Source organism: Lucilia sericata, unplaced genomic scaffold (assembly GCF_015586225.1).
Source record: "Lucilia sericata isolate MDLA Ls3-8-SP2 unplaced genomic scaffold, ASM1558622v1 Contig000816F_arrow, whole genome shotgun sequence".
NCBI classification, from domain to species: domain Eukaryota; kingdom Metazoa; phylum Arthropoda; class Insecta; order Diptera; family Calliphoridae; genus Lucilia; species Lucilia sericata.
The window spans coordinates 150,812-172,868 of NW_023994808.1; the positions used below are offsets into that span (position 1 = coordinate 150,812).

At 33.0% G+C, this 22,057-nt stretch overlaps 1 protein-coding gene across 1 annotated transcript in view; it reads left to right on the forward strand.

The window, feature by feature from the left end:
- The window catches only part of LOC119608267 (7SK snRNA methylphosphate capping enzyme bin3), a 43,119-nt gene that overhangs the window by 14,048 nt on the left and 7,014 nt on the right, over window positions 1-22,057 (forward strand). Inside the window, exons 2-4 of the mRNA XM_037962621.1 lie at window positions 14,172-14,514; window positions 15,698-18,044; window positions 21,863-22,052. Of these exons, the coding sequence (XP_037818549.1) occupies window positions 15,789-18,044; window positions 21,863-22,052 (2,446 nt within the window). The 5' untranslated portion in view covers window positions 14,172-14,514; window positions 15,698-15,788. The remainder of the gene's footprint in view (window positions 1-14,171; window positions 14,515-15,697; window positions 18,045-21,862; window positions 22,053-22,057) is intronic.

Sequence of the window (22,057 nt, forward strand, 5' to 3'; positions counted from 1 at the left end):
ACTACGACATTCATACGTTATTCTGAGACCGCGGAATTGATGACTTTTCTATGAATGTCTGATCTATTCGATCCTGTACATAAGTACGTATGTTATCTTAGTATATACGAAGGTTTTTTCCTTGACATGCTTCGGTGAAGCATCCAACTGTTTGATGTTAAAGTTGGAAAGACTTTAGCGGTGACAAGGAGGAACTGTTTAGTCAACATGGCGTTGTGTTCTTTGACTGTGACGGTGATGTTCCGATGTAATATGTAAGCAGCTCGTTTCAATCCTTAGGGCTGCATTTTGACAGTTTTGAATATTTTTCCACTGGGTATTACAGAGCGAAGGTTCAGCATAATTAACCACTGACGGATTAATTGGAGTTGGATTGCAACTGCATTGGAGAATATTACATACATATGACATAAATAATGACAGAGTTCGGAACAATTCCTGACAACAGCCCAAACAAAATCCTAATTGTGTAAAGATTACAAATTTTCTAATTTGAGGGGAGAGGGACTTTTGCATTTCTGTAGGTGGCAATACTAAACACAAAACAAACAAATAAAAACCAAAAAAAAAAAAAACCAAAACAATTTACAACCAAAAATAATCTTGGCCAAAAGCCAAACTATGCACAAAAAGAAAAACAAAAATAAAATGCGGTTATAAATGAAGAAAAATCAAAAATTTTCCAATTTCACTACTATTTTCCACTACTCTATGAATATTTTGATAAAACAATAACAAACAACACAAAAACAGTATTAGTAGTGTATATTTTGTGTTGGTACCGTTATAAAAATGTCAAAAGATGTCTTAAACTAAACGATAAAGAAAGCAAAAGGAGTTTAAAATAAAAACAAATAAATAAAACCATACGTTAGTGTGTGTGTATGACACAATTGTCAATGAAGGTCAAAGTATTTTTAGTTGCCTGATAAAAACAAAACCCAAACCTGTGAAAAAAATACACCCAAACCTGTCTACAAATGTTTGCACCCTTAGCAGGTATATAGACGAATTTTTTCCCCACTTGATTTGCATAAAATGAATTTCAATTTATGCAAAACTTTTTAATAACTAATAGTACAACATTGCAACCACAGAAACGACAACAACAACAAAACAGCATTTTACTTTTCATTTTAATTCAGTTGTTGCTTTTTTTTATAGCTTTTGTATTTTAGTTGGTGCAGGGTTGGAAAAACTATTAAAGAAACTTTACCTAAAAGTAGTCAAAGCTTAATATAAAAAAAATTAATAGCCTATAGAATAGACTAGACTATAGACTAGATTATAGACTAGACTAGAGTATAGTCTAGACTATAGACTAGACTATAGACTAGACTATAGACTGACAATAGACTAGACTATAGACTAGACTATAGACTATACTATAGACTAGACTATAGACTATACTATAGACTAGACTATAGACTAGACTATAGACTAGACTATAGACTAGACTATAGACTAGACTATAGACTAGACTATAGACTAGACTATAGACTAGACTGTAGACTAGACTACAGACTAGACTATAGACTAGACTATAGACTAGACTATAGACTAGACTATAGACTAGACTATAGACTAGACTATAGACTAGACTATAGACTAGACTATAGACTAGACTATAGACTAGACTATAGACTAGACTATAGACTAGACTATAGACTAGACAATAGACTAGACTATAGACTAGACTATAGACTAGACTATAGACTAGACTATAGACTAGACTATAGACTAGACTATAGACTAGACTATAGACTAGACTATAGACTGGACTATAGACTAGACTATAGACTAGACTATAGACTAGACTATAGACTAGACTATAGACTAGACTATAGACTAGACTATAGACTAGACTATAGACTAGACTATAGACTAGACTATAGACTAGACTATAGACTAGACTATAGACTAGACTATAGACTAGACTATAGACTAGACTATAGACTAGACTATAGACTAGACTATAGACTGGACTATAGACTAGACTATAGACTGGACTATAGACTAGACTATAGACTAGACTATAGACTAGACTATAGACTAGACTATAGACAAGACTATAGACTAGACTATAGACTAGACTATAGACTAGACTATAGACTAGACTATAGACTAGACTATAGACTAGACTATAGACTAGACTATAGACTAGACTATAGACTAGACTATAGACTAGACTATAGACTAGACTATAGACTAGACTATAGACTAGACTATAGACTAGACTATAGACTAGACTATAGACTAGACTATAGACTAGACTATAGACTAGACTATAGACTAGACTATAGACTAGACTATAGACTAGACTATAGACTAGACTATAGACTAGACTATAGACTAGACTATAGACTAGACTATAGACTAGACTATAGACTAGACTATAGACTAGACTATAGACTAGACTATAGACTAGACTATAGACTAGACTATAGACTAGACTATAGACTAGACTATAGACTAGACTATAGACTAGACTATAGACTAGACTATAGACTAGACTATAGACTAGACTATAGACTAGACTATAGACTAGACTATAGACTAGACTATAGACTAGACTATAGACTAGACTAGACTATAGACTAGACTAGACTATAGACTAGACTATAGACTAGACTATAGACTAGACTATAGACTTGACTATAGACTAGACTAGACTATAGACTAGACTATAGACTAGACTATAGACTTGACTATAGACTAGCCTATAGACTATAGACTAGACTATAGACTAGACTATAGACTTGACTATAGACTAGCCTATAGACTATAGACTAGACTATAGACTAGACTATAGACTAGACTATAGACTAGCCTATAGACTATAGACTAGACTATAGACTAGACTATAGACTAGACTATAGACTAGACTATAGACTAGACTATAGACTAGACTATAGACTAGACTATAGACTAGACTAAAGACTAGACTATAGACTAGACTATAGACTAGACTATAGACTAGACTAGAGACTAGACTAATAGACTAGACTATAGACTTGACTATAGACTTGACTATAGACTAGACTATAGACTAGACTATAGACTAGACTATAGACTAGACTATAGACTAGACTATAGACTAGACTATAGACTAGACTATAGACTAGACTATAGACTAGACTATAGACTAGACTATAGACTAGACTATAGACTAGACTATAGACTAGACTATAGACTAGACTATAGACTAGACTATAGACTAGACTATAGACTAGACTATAGACTAGACTATAGACTAGACTATAGACTAGACTATAGACTAGACTATAGACTAGACTATAGACTAGACTATAGACTAGACTATAGACTAGACTATAGACTAGACTATAGACTAGACTATAGACTAGACTATAGACTAGACTATAGACTAGACTATAGACTAGACTATAGACTAGACTATAGACTAGACTATAGACTAGACTATAGACTAGACTATAGACTAGACTATAGACTAGACTATAGACTAGACTATAGACTAGACTATAGACTAGACTATAGACTAGACTATAGACTAGACTATAGACTAGACTATAGATAGACTAGACTATAGACTAGACTATAGACTAGACTATAGACTAGACTATAGACTAGACTACGGACTAGACTATAGACTAGACTATAGACTAGACTATAGACTAGACTATAGTCTAGACTATAGACTATAGTCTAGACTATAGACTATAGAATAGACTATAAACTAGACTACAGACGAGAATATTGACTTGACTATAGACTATACTATAGACTAGACTGGACTATAGATTAGACTATAGACTAGACTATAGACTGGACTGTAGACTAGACTACAGAAAAAGTAGAATATAGACTCGATTTTTTTGTTAACTTTATGGTTGCTAATGACTTTTCCATCTCTGCCTTAACAAAATATTTTGCAATCATCAATGGTCGTCGACCTCTCTTTCTTTTATATGTTTCTCTTTTGCTCTTTATCAATATTTTCAAACAGTGTTGTCACTATTACGAATTGAGCAAAACGCAACAAGATAAAAATAACGTTGAAATACTATTAAAAAAACGATTAATCTACATTATTCATGTTCATTTGTAAACACACGCTGAATAAATGTTTTTTAAATTATTTTTTCTTTTTAATGTAATCAAAATAAAATTAGAAAAATGAAATGTAATTCTTTCTACTATTTTTTTTAGATTTCAATATTTTTACTCTTGACTCTAGCTTAGTTTATTATCTATTCTATAATCTAGTCTTTAGTCTAGTCTATAGTCTAGTCTATAGTCTAGTCTATAGTCTAGTCTATAGTCTAGTCTAGTCTATAGTCTAGTCTATAGTCTAGTCTATACTCTAGTCTAGTCTATAGTCTAGTCTATAGTCTAGTCTATAGTCTAGTCTATAGTCTAGTCTGTAGTCTAGTCTATAGTCTAGTCTGTAGTCTAGTCTATAGTCTAGTCTATAGTCTAGTCTATAGTCTAGTCTATAGTCTAGTCTAGTCTAGTCTATAGTCTAGTCTATAGTCTAGTCTATAGTCTAGTCTATAGTCTAGTTTTAGTCTAGTCTATAGTCTAGTCTATAGTCTAGTCTTTAGTCTAGTCTATAGTCTAGTGTATAGTCTAGTCTATAGTCTAGTCTATAGTCTAGTCTTTAGTCTAGTCTATAGTCTAGTCTTTAGTCTAGTCTATAGTCTAGTCTATAGTCTAGTCTACAGTTTAGTCTACACTCTCGTATAGTCTATATTCATGTTTATATTCTAGTCAATAGTCCCGTCTATAGTCTAGTCTACAATTATTCATAGTTTAGTCTACATGCGAGTCTAGTCTATAGTCTAGTCAATAGTCTAGTTTATTGTATAGACTGGAATATATTATAATCTATCTTGTCTAGTTTATAGTCTTGACTATATTCTGGTCTATAGTATGATCTTCGGTTTTGTTTTTGTCTTCCTAAACTTGACAACACTGATTTTACACCATTTTTATACTAATACTAAAATGTACTACTAACATAAAAAGCAACAAATACTAAACCCCCCACTGCTCCATGGGGCCCAATTACTTGGAGCAAGTTTTTCCTTTTATTTTTTTTTTTTACTTTTTTTATGAATGAAGAAGAGTAAAGAAAGACAGATTTGCCACAAGAAAAATTTGTCTTGTGTAAACGTAGACGAAGTAGCAACAACAAAATGATAGAAAACACTTTTATAATAAAACTATAGTATCTCTGTAATATTGCCTTTTCTATCTCCCTCCCACTTTGTTTCGATTATTTGTTTTTGTATATTACATGCCAATTAATAAATGATGGTTGCAATTTAATGATGATTTTTGTTTAAAAATAAAGTAACTGATTTTTACTAAACTTCCGTAGTTTTTTCATTAATTTGTTTTTTTGACATTATTAAACACAAACCAATCGATATTAGGAGAATTTTAGTGGTACATATTTTCTACAACAATTGAGTGAATTGAGTTGGTGGATAATTAGCACCAAAAAATTAAAGAGTATTAAAAAAAAATTCGATAAAAAAACAAAAATATTTTTTGTTGTGTATTATGTTTTAGCTACAATGTTCAGTACAACAACAAAAACTATATAACTTAACATTATTTTGCGATAAGACATAAACGTGTAGCTTGGGAGTGACATGTCATGGTATGACATGCGTATTTTAACAGTGGAGAGCAAAAATTTGGTTAATTGATATTTAATGGTCTATTCTATAGTTAACTCTATAGTCTAGTGTATAGTCGAATCAATAGTCTAGTGTATAGTCTAGTCTATAGTTTATCTATAGTTTAGTCTATAGTTTAGTCTATAGTCTAGACTATAGTCTAGTCTATAGTCTTGTCTATAGTCTTGTCTATAGTCTTGTCTATAGTCTTGTCTATAGTCTTGTCTATAGTCTAGTCTATAGTCTAGTCTATAGTCTAGTCTATAGTCTAGTCTATAGTCTAGTCTAGTCTATAGTCTAGTCTAGTCTAGTCTATAGTCTAGTCTAGTCTAGTCTATAGTCTAGTCTAGTCTATAGTCTAGTCTAGTCTATAGTCTAGTCTATAGTCTAGTCTATAGTCTAGTCTAATAGTATAGTCTATAGTCTAGTCTATAGTGTAGTCTATATCTAGCTATAGTCTAGTCTATAGTCCTAGTCTATAGTCTAGTCTATAGTCTAGTCTTAGTCTAGTCTATAGTCTAGTCTATAGTCTAGTCTATAGTCTAGGTCTATAGTCTAGTCTATAGTCTAGTCTATAGTCTAGTCTATAGTCTAGTCTATAGTCTAGTCTATAGTCTAGTCTAGAGTTAGTCTATAGTCTAGTCTATAGTCTAGTCTATAGTCAGTCTATAGTCTAGTCTATAGTCTAGTCTATAGTCTAGTCTTATAGTCTAGTCTATAGTCTAGTCTATAGTCTAGTCTATAGTTCTAGTCTATAGGCTAGTCTATAGTCTAGTCTATAGTCTAGTCTATAGTCAGTCTATAGGTCTAGTCTATAGTCTAGTCTATAGTCTAGTCTATAGTCTAGTCTATAGTCTAGTCTATAGTCTAGTCTATAGTCTAGTCTATAGTCTAGTCTATAGTCTAGTCTATAGTCTAGTCTATAGTCTAGTCTATAGTCTAGTCTATAGTCTAGTCTATAGTCTATAGTCTAGTCTATAGTCTAGTCTATAGTCTAGTCTATAGTCTAGTCTATAGTCTAGTCTATAGTCTAGTCTATAGTCTAGTCTATAGTCTAGTCTATAGTCTAGTCTATAGTCTAGTCTATAGTCTAGTCTATAGTCTAGTCTATAGTCTAGTCTATAGTCTAGTCTATAGTCTAGTCTATAGTCTAGTCTATAGTCTAGTCTATAGTCTAGTCTATAGTCTAGTCTATAGTCTAGTCTAGTAGTCTATAGTCTAGTCTATAGTCTAGTCTATAGTCTAGTCTATAGTCTAGTCTATAGTCTAGTCTATAGTCTAGTCTAGTAGTCTATAGTCTAGTCTATAGTCTAGTCTATAGTCTAGTCTATAGTCTAGTCTATAGTCTAGTCTATAGTCTAGTCTATAGTCTAGTCTATAGTCTAGTCTATAGTCTAGTCTATAGTCTAGTCTATAGTCTAGTCTATAGTCTAGTCTATAGTCTAGTCTATAGTCTAGTCTATAGTCTAGTCTATAGTCTAGTCTATAGTCTAGTCTATAGTCTAGTCTATAGTCTAGTCTATAGTCTAGTCTATAGTCTAGTCTATAGTCTAGTCTATAGTCTAGTCTATAGTCTAGTCTATAGTCTAGTCTATAGTCTAGTCTATAGTCTAGTCTATAGTCTAGTCTATAGTCTAGTCTATAGTCTAGTCTATAGTCTAGTCTATAGTCTAGTCTATAGTCTAGTCTAGTCTAGTCTATAGTCTAGTCTATAGTCTAGTCTATAGTCTAGTCTATAGTCTAGTCTATAGTCTAGTCTATAGTCTAGTCTATAGTCTAGTCTATAGTCTAGTCTATAGTCTAGTCTATAGTCTAGTCTATAGTCTAGTCTATAGTCTAGTCTATAGTCTAGTCTATAGTCTAGTCTATAGTCTAGTCTATAGTCTATAGTCTAGTCTATAGTCTAGTCTAGTCTAGTCTATAGTCTAGTCTATAGTCTAGTCTATAGTCTAGTCTATAGTCTAGTCTATAGTCTAGTCTATAGTCTAGTCTATAGTCTAGTCTATAGTCTAGTCTATAGTCTAGTCTATAGTCTAATCTATAGTCTAGTCTATAGTCTAGTCTATAGTCGAGTCTATAGTCGAGTCTATAGTCTAGTCTATAGTCTAGTCTATAGTCTAGTCTATAGTCTAGTCTATAGTCTAGTCTATAGTCTAGTCTATAGTCTAGTCTATAGTCTAGTCTATAGTCTAGTCTATAGCCTAGTCTATAGCCTAGTCTATAGTCTAGTCTATAGTCTAGTCTATAGCCTAGTCTATAGCCTAGTCTATAGTCTAGTCTATAATCTAGGCTATGGTCTATTCTATAGTCTAATCTCTAGCCTAGTCTATAGTCTAGTCTACAGTCTAGTCTAAAGTCTAAACTACAGTTTATTCTATAGTCTAGTTTTAAGTCTAGTTACTGATCTAGTATATAGGCTTGTTTATAGTGTAGTCTAGTCTATAGTATAGTCTAGTACTTAGTCTTGTTTGTAGTCTATTAGTACAATTAAAAAAATTCCAAATAGTCATTTTTATTTAACTATACAAAAGAGTGGAAGAAAGAAATAGTGAAACCAAGAGTGTGTAACTTACAATTAAAAAAAACGTTAATCAAGCGTTGCGTATCTTTGGTTTATTTGTTTTACTACTTTTTGTTGTTTGTTTATTTTTCGTATTTAAAATGCAACATTTCAACATTGAACTTAAAAATTGTTTAACCCACAATTTGTTTGCTCATTTTATGAGATAACGTTAAAATGTTTATCAATTAAAATTTAAGGTTTCGTAAGTAAATAAGTATAAACACAAAAAACATATGAACCCATTTGAAGGAATAAAAACGCGAACCAAACTTTTAAATACAGGTATAACTATTAGTTCTTAAATTATATTAGTCTTATAATAAAGAATAGTCTATAATACAAATTATAGAGTAGTCTATAGTCCAGACTATAACTTTCGGTATACTATCGAAACAGGTAAATTCACTTTTATTTTCATTCCCTTCTCCTATATCTGTTGTCTGAATTGTTATAAGTGTCATGCTATTTGTTTAATTTATTTATCTTCTATTTGTTGCTGTTGTCATTTGCAACATAATGTTGAATTTAATGTAGTTTTTTTTTTTTACACACAACTGAATATTGTACATACAAATAAATATGACTGTAATGTGTTTTGGTTCTGTAGACATGAGTACATTTGAGAAACCACAAGTAGAAATAGACATCAGGAAAGACAGGAGCGCAGTTTAGGCAGGCAGTAAAAGTTAGGTTACCTCTTGTGCCCTCTTTGCACCTCAGAAACAAACAAGCATATTTGTTATTAAAACTAAAGCTTTTGAACTTCTAAAGAAATAAAAATACTAGGTAATATGACTAAATCCTCCGTGGATCCACCCCTTTTTTGTTAGAGATAATATATATAATAAAAAGTTGCCGTGGAAATTGCTATGGATGATACGCATTTCATTTCTTTGAATACCTGCCGTTTTTTATACAACTGTTGTTGTGTTTACCAAACACTTCAAAAGCAAATAACTGAACAGATGTACATGGATGTTGAAGGTTTTGTTGTATCCCAAGTCCCAAGTAGATATGTTGTTCATTCATATACATATACGTACATATAGAGAAATATTAAGGCTTTTCGGATTGATAGGGATTTTTAAAGAAAAGTATTTGTGAACTAAAACTGAACTATAACTAAACTAGAACTGAACTAGCACAGAACTGAACTATAACTAAACTAGAACTGAAATAAAACTGAACTAAAACTGAACTATAACTAAACTAGAACTGAACTAGTACAGAACTGAACTATAACTAAACTAGAACTGAAATAAAACTGAACTAAAACTGAACTAAAACTGAACTAGAACTGAACTAGAACTGAACTAGAACTGAACTGGAACTGAACTGAACTAGAACTGAACTAGAACTGAACTAGAACTGAACTAGAACTGAACTAGAACTGAACTAGAACTAAACTAGAACTGAACTAGAACTGAACTAGAACTGAACTAGAACTGAACTAGAACTGAACTAGAACTGAACTAGAACTGAACTAGAACTGAACTAGAACTGAACTAGAACTGAACTAGAACTGAACTACAACTGAACTAGAACTGAACTAGAACTGAACTAGAACTGAACTAGAACTGAACTAGAACTGAACTAGAACTGAACTAGAACTGAACTAGAACTGAACTAGAACTGAACTAGAACTGAACTAGAACTGAACTAGAACTGAACTAGAACTGAACTAGAACTGAACTAGAACTGAAGTAGAACTGAACTAGAACTGAACTAGAAATGAACTAGAACTGAACTAGAACTGAACTAGAACTGAACTAGAACTGAACTAGAACTGAACTGAACTAGAACTGAACTAGAACTGAACTGAACTAGAACTGAACTGAACTAGAACTGAACTAGAATTGAACTAGAACTGAACTAGAACTGAACTAGAACTGAACTAGAACTGAACTAGAACTGAACTAGAACTGAACTAGAACTGAACTAGAACTGAACTAGAACTGAACTAGAACTGAACTAGAACTGAACTAGAACTGAACTAGAACTGAACTAGAACTGAACTAGAACTGAACTAGAACTGAACTAGAACTGAACTAGAACTGAACTAGAACTGAACTAGAACTGAACTAGAACTGAACTAGAACGGAACTAGAACTGAACTAGAACTGAACTAGAACTGAACTAGAACTGAACTAGAACTGAACTAGAACTGAACTAGAACTGAACTAGAACTGAACTAGAACTGAACTAGAACTGAACTAAAACTGAACCATAACTGAACTAGAACTGAACTAGAACTGAACAAGAACTGAACTAGAACTGAACTAGAACTGAACTAGAACTGAACTAGAACGGAACTAGAACTGAACTAGAACTGAACTAGAACTGAACTAGAAACTGACTAGACTGAACTAGAACTGAACTAGAACTGAACTAGAACTGAACTAGACTAAACTAGAACTGAACTAGAACTGAACTAGAACTGAACTAGAACTGAACTAGAACTGAACTAGAACTGAACTAGAACTGAACTAGAACTGAACTAGAACTGAACTAGAACTGAACTAGAACTGAACTAGAACTGAACTAGAACTGAACTAGAACTGAACTAGACTGAACTAGAACTGAACTAGAACTGAACTAGAACTGAACTAGAACTGAACTAGAACTGACTAGAACTGAACTAGAACTGAACTAGAACTGAACTAGAACTGAACTAGAACTGAACTAGAACTGAACTAGAACTGAACTAGAACCGAACTAGAACTGATCTAGAACTGAACTAGAACTGAACTAGAACTAAACTAGAACTGAAGTAGAACTGAACTGGAACTTATTCTAGTTCAGATAATGCTTTTATTGAGTCCACTTTTAAAAGATTTCACTGTATGTTTTCCACAAAATTATTTATAATAAAGTGTTAGAGTTTCAACATTTCCGAAGGAGTCATAAAGTTGGTTTTTGTGGTTTTGCGGTTTTCACTTTCAAATTTGTTTTAAAATTTATTCCGAAATTAAACTACAAAAATGTTGTTATTTCTTTTAAAATAATATTTTTATCTTTTAAATCTTATGTAAACATAAAAAATAAATGCAAACATCATGATGCTACTGCTGCTAAAGAAATTTAAAATAAACATGAAAATTTTATTACATCATTTACTCTTGCACAGAATCTTTAATGTTTGGGACATAAGGATGTGACAATGATGTTCAATGTTTTCATATCATATTCATATTGCTGCTGTTGCTGCTGCTGGTGTCTATGACAGCAGTTGAAACTCAAGGAAATTTTGTTCAAAAATAAGTTTAAAATTTCACACTTTTTGACAATAATGAAATAAGTATTTTATTATTTTTTTTATTTAAAATAGAATTGAAGTCGTGTCAAAAGTTGTTAAAGTAAAGAAAAAATTTCTTCTTTTTAATGGGAATATTGGTAGAAATTGATACGTGTTGAAAGTATTTTTTTAGGTTATCACATTTTGTTCTTTGTTTATGAAAGAATGAACATTAAATTTGTTCGAAATATTGCTTGATTAGAGTTTAAATTTTATTGAAAATCGGTGAAAGTTCCAAATATCGATAATGTAGAATTAGGACTATAGATTGTTGCACAGTCTGAACTATTAATTATTGCCTGGACTATAGAATAGTCTATTGTCTGGACTATAGAATAGTCTATTGTCTGGACTATAGAATAGTCTATTGTCTGGACTAAAGAATAGTCAATAGTTTGGACTATAGAATAGTCTATAGTTTGGACTATAGAATAGTCTATAGCCTGGATAGAATAAAATAGTCTATATAAAACAGTCTGGAGTATAGAATAGTCTATAGTCTGACCTATACAATTTGTTATAGTCTGGACTATAGAATAGTCTATAGTCTGGACTATAGAATAGTCTATAGTCTGGACTATAAAATAGTCAATAGTCTGCACTATAGAATAGTCTATAGTCTGGACTATAGAATAGTCTATAGTCTGGACTATAGAATAGTCTGTAGTCTGGACTATAGAATAGTCTATAATTTGGACTATAGAATAGTCTATAGTCTGATCTATAGTCTGGACTATAGAATAGTCTGTTGTCTGGACTATAGAATAGTCTATAGTCTGCACTATAGAATAGTCTATAGTCTGGACTATAGAATAGTCTATAGTCTGGACTATAGAATAGTCTGTAGTCTGGACTATAGAATAGTCCATAGTCTGGACTATAGAATTGTCTGGACTATAGAATAGTCTATAATTTGGACTATAGAATAGTCTATAGTCTGATCTATAGTCTGGACTATAGAATAGTCAATTGCCTGGACTATAGAGTAGTCTATAGTTTGGACTATAGAATAGTCTATAGTCTGGACTATAGAATAGTCTGTTGTCTGGACTATAGAATAGTTTGTTGTCTGGACTATAGAGTAGTCTATAGTCTGGACTATAGAATAGTCTATAGTCTGGACTATAGAATAGTCTATAGTCTGGACTATAGAATAGTCTATAGTTTGAGCTATAGAATAGTCTATAGTTTGGACAATAGAATAGTCTTTAGTCCGGACTATATAATAGTCTATTGCCTGGATTATAGAATAGTCTATCGTCTGGACTATAGAATAGTCTATAGCGTGGACTATAGAATAGTCTATAGTTTGGACTATAGAATAGTCTATAGTCTGATCTATAGTCTGGACTATAGAATAGTCTGGACTATATAATAGTCTCTACTATATAATAGTCCGGACTATATAATAGTCTATTGCCTGGACTATAGAGTAGTCTATAGTCTGGACTATAGAATAGTCTATAGTCTGCACTATAGGATAGTCTATAGTCTGGACTATAGAATAGTCTGCTGTCTGGACTATAGAATAGTCTGTTGTCTGGACTATAGAATAGTCTGTTGTCTGGACTATAGAATAGTCTGTTCTCTGGAGTATAGAGTAGTCTATAGTCTGGAATAGTCAATAGTCTGGACTATAGAATAGTCTATAGTCTGGACTATAGAATAGTCTATAGTCTGGACTATAGAATAGTCTATAGTTTGGGCTATGTAATAATTTATAGTTTGGACAATAGAATAGTCTTTAGTCCGGACTATATAATAGTCTGGACTATAGAATAGTCTATTGCCTGGACTATAGAATAGTCTATCGTCTGGACTATAGAATAGCCTATAGTTGGACTATAGAATAGTCTATTGCCTGGACTATAGAGTAGTCTATAGTCTGGATTATAGAATAGTCTATAGTCTGGACTATAGAATAGTCTATAGTCTGGACAATAGATTAGTATATAGTCTGGACTACAGATTACTCTATAATCTGGACTATAGATTACTCTAAAGTCTGAACTATAGATTACTCTATAGTCTGGACTATAGATTGCTCTATTTTCTGGACTATAGAGTACTCTATAGTCTGTACTATAGTTTACTCTATAGTCTGGACTATAGATTACTCTATAGTCTGGACTATAGATTACTCTATAATCTGGACTATAGATTACTCTATAATCTGGACTATAGATTACTCTATAGTCTGGACTATAGATTACTGTATAGTCTGGACTATACGTTACTCTATAGTCTGGACTGTAAATTAGTCTATAATATGGGCTATAAATTAGTCTATAGACTGGACTTAAAATTAGTCTATAGTCTAAATTATAGCCTTTAATTTGGACTATAGATAGATCTATAGGCTGGTGTATATATTATTCTATAATCCAAATCAAAGATTTATTCTTTTCCTTTACAAAATATTGATTTTTTTTTCTTATTTTAAAAATAAAAACAACCTTCTTTAAAAAATTGATGTGTTTTACCTCTCTTTTATGTTAATTTTCGTATGCATGTTTAAAAAACATTACAAGCAGCTATTTTATTATTTAAATTATTGTTAAGTTTAAACAAGATTGTGTTTTTATAAATAATATACAATGTAATATATTGAATTTTCAATTTTCTTCTTCTTTTCCTTTCTTTCTAGATGACTGTGTTTTTGCCACAAGGAGTTTTTTTTCCGTTTACCTGCTCGACAGGAGGCTATATTTTGCCTGAGAATAAATAAATAAAAGAAAATGTTTATTAATGGAATGTTAAATAGTGAAAAAATCGCTTAAAAGTTTAAAATTTTGTAAACTCCAAAGTGAAAATATGTTAAAAAAGTGCTAAAAACAAATAAATATTAAAATAAAGGTTTATAAAATATGAATAAAGGAAATTGCTTAAAAGAAAGCAAAAAGAAAATAAACAAATAAAACTTTTATGAAGAAAAAAAAAACGTAATAATAAAGTGAATGAATCAACAAATAAATTGAGAATAAAAAGAAGTAAGTGGAAAAGAAAACACATAAATCAATTTTGATAAATGTATTGAACGAATATTGAAAAGTGGGAAATTATTAATGTAAAACGATTATAGATTTACATCATACAATCGGGATTATAGATTATAAAGTAGACTATAGTTTAGTTTATATACTGGGCTTTAGTTTGGTCCACAGCCGTTACTATAGTTTAGTATATAAAGTGGATTATAGTTTAGCCTATTGTCTGAACTATATACCGGTTTATTATTTAGTTTTTAGATTGTTGTTTAGAATATAGCTTTGTCTCTAGTGTGGACTATAATTTCATCTATAGTCTAAACTATAGTTTAGAGTATAGTCTGGGCTACAGTTTAGTCTTCAGTCTTGACTATAATTTAGTCTATAGTCTGGTCTATAGATTAGTCTGAATCATAGTTTAGATAATAATCTGAACTATAGTTTAGACTATAGTGTGAACTATAGTTTATTCCATAATCAGTACTATAATTTAGACTATATTCTGATTTATAGTTTAGTCTATAGTCTGGTCTATAGATTAGACTATAGTCTGGGATAAAGTTTATTTTATAGACTGGACTATAGTGTAGTCAGTCTAGGATTTATTTTAGACTATAGTCTAGACTATAGCCTGGACTACAGTTTATAGTCTGGTCTATAGTTTAGTCTATAGTCTGGTTTATAATGGGTTTGGACAATAGTTTGAACTATATTTTAGTCTGTAGTCTGGCTATAGTTTAGTCAGTATAGACTTTAGTTTAGACTATAGTCTGGGGTATAGTTTAGTCTATAGTTTTGGCTGCAATTTAGTCTATACTATGGCCTTTAGTTTAGTACATATTCTTGCTATTGTTTAAACTAGTCTAGTTCTATAGGCTATAGTTTAGTTAATATAGAGTTTAGACTATAGTCTGGGGTATAGTTTATTCTAAAGTTTGGACTACAATTTAGTCTATAGTCTGGACTATAGTTTAGTACATATTCTGGCTGTAGTTTAGACTATAGTCTGGGCTATACTATAGTCTAAAGTATATTCTAAAGTTTAGTCTATAGTCTGGGTTATAGCTAAGTCTATAGTTTTGGTAATAGTTTAGACTATAATCTTGATTTTAGTCTGTAGTTTGGACTATAGTTTAGTTTTAAAAGTATTTAATTTTAATCATATCAAATTTTGCTTAATTTTTAGAAAACTCTATTGATAAAAAGGAAATTAATTAAAATAAATGATATTTAAAAGTTATGCATGCCAATGCCATGATAAATATTGAAAAAATATAATGGAAACTTTAAAGAAATTTGATAATCCTGGTGATTGTCAAACAACCGGTACAATTTTAATCGAAACGGTTAATAAAAATAAAACATTAAATAATGAAAATCAAAATATTCAACATATGATGGATAGTGCAACAGCAACAACAAATGCAGCCACAACAATTATTGTTAAACATGCTACAACAACAACACCAACGCCCACGGCAACAAATAAATTAAAATCCCAACAGCAACAACATCAATTTCGTGCACCACAACAATTTGTTAAACATAAGAAATCATCAGCGGCTGGCAGCAGCAACAATAATAGTACGGCTAACACAACCACCAGTGCCGCCAGTTCTAGTCTAAATAATAATAAAAAGAATAAATGTTGGAATAAACGTCAACATAGAACAGCCAAACAAAACAATAGCAACAACATCACAAACACCAGCGCCCTAGCTAAGAAGACAACCTCCTCCTCCTCCACGAATCCAACAACGGCAACAACAGCAGCAGCACCAGCAAATGTTTTAACCGCAACAGCAGCGGCCACAACAACAATACTAAATGATGGCCCAGATAATGAAAATGAAACAACGAAAACAAATCTATCAGCCACATCAAAAGCCGATTTGGAAAATATACAAAATCTTAAAAATCAAGTAGGAGGTCATTACCACCATCATCATCACCACCAACATCCACATCATGCTCATCATCATTATCATAATCAACAGCATGGTGCTTCTTCCAATACCCTTAATAGCATTGATTTACGTATGTCAGCCGGTGGTCAAGGCGCTGGTGGTGTTGGTTTTCCACCATTAGCTTTATCGGCCATGGCTTCGGAGAAATTAGGTTATGGCCATGGCCACTGCAAGCAAAACCAACAGCCCATGCATAAAAAACCTTTGCCACCACACCGCTCTAGTGGTGGTTTGAGTGGTAATCATCATCATATTTTATGTGCCGGCTCGGCTCACAATACTTTGGGCTCAGTGGGTCCGGTAGCCGGTAATGCCGGAGCTGTTTCGGCCACAAATCTAACTTGCTGCCACATTAATGGTTGTCCCTCTCACAATACCAAAGACGCCAGTTCAGCCAATAATTCCACCGCCTCCAGTGCGGCCTCAGCTCTACATATTTGCTGCTTACGTTCCAAATTCTTTTTGCCGGACAAAAGACCACGTAAGGGCAATTTTATACCGCCTACGAAATTTCTACTGGGCGGCAATATCTCAGATCCCTTAAATCTAAGCTCTTTGCAAAATGAGGCCTCAAATGCCTCCTCCAACAATAATACGCCGGCCACCACACCCCGGCAATCGCCCATAACCACACCACCCAAAGTGGAAGTCATTATACCGCCTAATATACATGATCCCCTACATCTATTGGATCCTGTAGATTCTATGGAATATGAAAAGCAATTAACTTCACCCATGAAGCGGGGCATCAGCCTGCAAGCCTCTCTAGCTTTAGGCCTACGTGGTGGTCAAACTAAATCGCACAAGCACAGGCATCGCAAAAATCGTAAACCCAAAAGACGTCGTTATGATTCATTAAATTCTACCACCAGCACTACCACCACCATCGATTCATTGGATGAACCCACAACTAATCTCTTAAGCAACACCTTAAGTACTGAAAAGGGCGTCTCAATGGATGTAGAAAATATTTGCCACAGACAAGATTCCCTCATCTCCGCCAATTCGGCGGGTAGCGATGATGAAGAGTTAACAGAAAATGAGTTACATTCACCACAGGAAAAACTCTCAATAACTGAAAACATAAATAATTCTATCGCCATTAACATGGCCAACAATCTTAATACAACAGCTAACGCTGCTTCCGTAACTACTAGCACTGTTGCCCATGCTGCCACAACCAACACTGCCACCGAAGACAATTGTAATAAAATCAAAGTAACAGATCAACAAACTATACAAAATCCTCCTATTCCTACATTACCAGCACAACAACTTCAGGAACTACAACAAAAACAGGAAATTACCAGCACAGTTGAGTTGTCCATTTCTAACAGCAACAGCAACAATAATGCCGCTGCTTCGTCTGCTGCTACTGCTGTACTCTCAGATGTAGCTGTGGCTAGAGAACGCGCATGTCGTGATTTACGCTTGGATTTAGTATCCACCACAACTTGTAGTGGTGGTAGTGCCAGTGCCACTTCATGTGGTAGTTCGGTTGTAAGTGCTGGTGGTGGCGGTGGTAGAAAACGTAAAATAAGTGAGAGTAATTCTCAGAAAGGAAAGGTGAGTAGAGTAAACAGAACAGTGTTTTATGTGAACACAAAAATTGGAACTAAACCTAAAGTGTAGACTAGACTATAGACTAGACTATAGACTAGACTATAGACTAGACTATAGACTAGACTATAGACTAGACTGTAGACTAGACTATATACTAGATTATAGACTAGACTAGACTATAGACTAGACTATAGACTAGACTATAGACTAGACTATAGACTAGACTATAGACTAGACTATAGACTAGACTATAGACTAGACTATAGACTAGACTATAGACTAGACTATAGACTAGACTATAGACTAGACTATAGACTAGACTATAGACTAGACTATAGACTAGACTATAGACTAGACTATAGACTAGACTATAGACTAGACTATAGACTAGACTATAGACTAGACTATAGACTAGACTATAGACTAGACTATATAGACTAGACTATAGACTAGACTATAGACTAGACTATAGACTAGACTATAGACTAGACTATAGACTAGACTATAGACTAGACTATAGACTAGACTGTAGACTGGACTATAGACTAGATTATAGACTAGACTATATACTAGACTATAGACTAGACTATAGACTAGACTAGACTATAGACTAGACTATAGACTAGACTATAGACTAGATTATAGACTAGACTATATACTAGACTAGACTAGACTATACTAGACTAGACTATAGACTAGACTATAGACTAGACTATAGACTAGACTATAGACTAGACTATAGACTACTAGACTAGACTATAGACTAGACTATAGACTAGACTATAGACTAGACTATAGACTAGACTATAGACTAGACTATTGACTAGACTAAAGACTAGACTATAGACTAGACTAGACTATAGACTAGACTATAGACTAGACTATAGACTAGACTATAGACTAGACTATAGACTAGACTATAGACTAGACTATAGACTAGACTATAGACTAGACTATAGACTAGACTATAGACTAGACTATAGACTAGACTATAGACTAGACTATAGACTAGACTATAGACTAGACTATAGACTAGACTATAGACTAGACTATAGACTAGACTATAGACTAGACTATAGACTAGACTATAGACTAGACTATAGACTAGACTATAGACTAGACTATAGACTAGACTATAGACTAGACTATAGACTAGACTATAGACTAGACTGTGGACTAGACTATAGACTAGACTATAGTCTAGACTATAGACTAGACTATAGACTAGACTATAGACTAGACTATAGACTAGACTATAGACTAGACTATAGACTAGACTATAGACTAGACTATAGACTAGACTATAGACTAGACTATAGACTAGACTATAGACTAGGCTATAGACTAGACTATAGACTAGACTATAGACTAGACTATAGACTAGACTATAGACTAGACTATAGACTAGACTATAGACTAGACTATAGACTAGACTATAGACTAGACTATAGACTAGACTATAGACTAGACTATAGACTAGACTATAGACTAGACTATAGACTAGACTATAGACTAGACTATAGACTAGACTATAGACTAGACTATAGACTAGACTATAGACTAGACTATAGACTAGACTATAGACTAGACTATAGACTAGACTATAGACCTAGACTATAGACTAGACTATAGACTAGACTATAGACTAGACTATAGACTAGAACTATAGACTAGACTATAGACTAGACTATAGACTAGACTATAGACTATACTATAGACTAGACTATAGACCAGACTATAGACTAGACTATAGACTAGACTATAGACTAGACTATAGACTAGACTTTAGACTAGACTTTAGACTAGACTTTAGACTAGACTATAGACTAGACTATAGACTAGACTATAGACTAGACGATAGACTAGAATATAGACCTAGACTATAGACTAGACTATAGACTAGACTATAGATTAGACTATAGACTAGACTATAGACTAGACTATAGACTAGACTATAGACTAGACTAGACTAGACTATAGACTAGACTAGACTATAGACTAGACTATAGACTAGACTATAGACTAGACTATAGACTAGACTATAGACTAGACTATAGACTAGACTATAGACTAGACTATAGACTAGACTATAGACTAGACTATAGACTAGACTATAGACAAGACTATAGACTAGACTATAGACTAGACTATAGACTAGACTATAGACTAGACTATAGACTAGACTATAGACTAGACTATAGACTAGACTATAGACTAGACTATAGACTAGGACTATAGACTAGACTATAGACTAGACTATAGACTAGACTATAGACTAGACTATAGACTAGACTATAGACTAGACTATAGACTAGACTATAGACTAGACTATAGACTAGACTATAGACTAGACTATAGACTAGACTATAGACTAGACTATAGACTAGACTAGACTAGACTATAGACTAGACTATAGACTAGACTATAGACTAGACTATAGACTAGACTATAGACTAGACTATAGACTAGACTATAGACTAGACTATAGACTAGACTAGACTATAGACTAGACTATAGACTAGACTATAGACTAGACTATAGACTAGACTATAGACTAGACTATAGACTAGACTATAGACTAGACTATAGACTAGACTATAGACTAGACTATAGACTAGACTATAGACTAGACTATAGACTAGACTATAGACTAGACTATAGACTAGACTATAGACTAGACTATAGACTAGACTATAGACTAGACTATAGACTAGACTATAGACTAGACTATAGACTAGACTATAGACTAGACTATAGACTAGACTATAGACTAGACTATAGACTAGACTATAGACTAGACTATAGACTAGACTATAGACTAGAGTATAGACTACTATAGACTAGACTATAGACTAGACTATAGACTAGACTATAGACTAGACTATAGACTAGACTATAGACTAGACTATAGACTAGACTATAGACTAGACTATAGACTAGACTATAGACTAGACTATAGACTAGACTATAGACTAGACTATAGACATGACTATAGACTAGACTATAGACTAGACTATAGACTAGACTATAGACTAGACTATAGACTAGACTATAGACTAGACTATAGACAAGACTATAGACTAGACTATAGACTAGACTATAGACTAGACAGCATCCACAACAACTAGACTATAGACTAGACAATAAACTAGACTATAGACTAGACTATAGACTAGACTATAGACTAGACTATAGACTAGACTATAGACTAGACTATAGACTAGACTATAGACTAGACTATAGACTAGACTATAGACTAGACTATAGACTAGACTGTAGACTAGACTATAGACTAGACTATAGACTAGACTATAGACTAGACTATAGACTAGACTATAGACTAGACTATAGACTAGACTATAGACTAGACTATAGACTAGACTATAGACTAGACTAGACTATAGACTAGACTATAGACTAGACTATAGACTAGACTATAGACTAGACTATAGACTAGACTATAGACTAGACTATAGACTAGACTATAGACTAGACTAGACTATAGACTAGACTATAGACTAGACTATAGACTAGACTATAGACTAGACTATAGACTAGACTATAGACTAGACTATAGACTAGACTATAGACTAGACTATAGACTAGACTATAGACTAGACTATAGACTAGACTATAGACTAGACTATAGACTAGACTATAGACTAGACTATAGACTAGACTATAGACTAGACTATAGACTTGACTATAGACTAGATTATAGACTAGACTATACTCTATACATTCGACTAGTCGAGACTATATATTAGACTTCTTTTAATAAAAGTTTTTTATGAAATGAGTTTTCTTATTAAAATTTCCAGAAATATTTCCGCATGGATTCCATGGATAAAATTGTTAGCCCAGTGGTGCCACAGCCAGGTGCTTGGAAGCGACCACCACGAACCACCGCTACTGGAGCGAGGAAATCTCAACGCCGTTCCACTTCGATCAGTGAAAGTGTCCAGACAGATCTAAGTCCCATAGAAGAAGCAAGCAAACAGCTAGTGGAGGGTAAC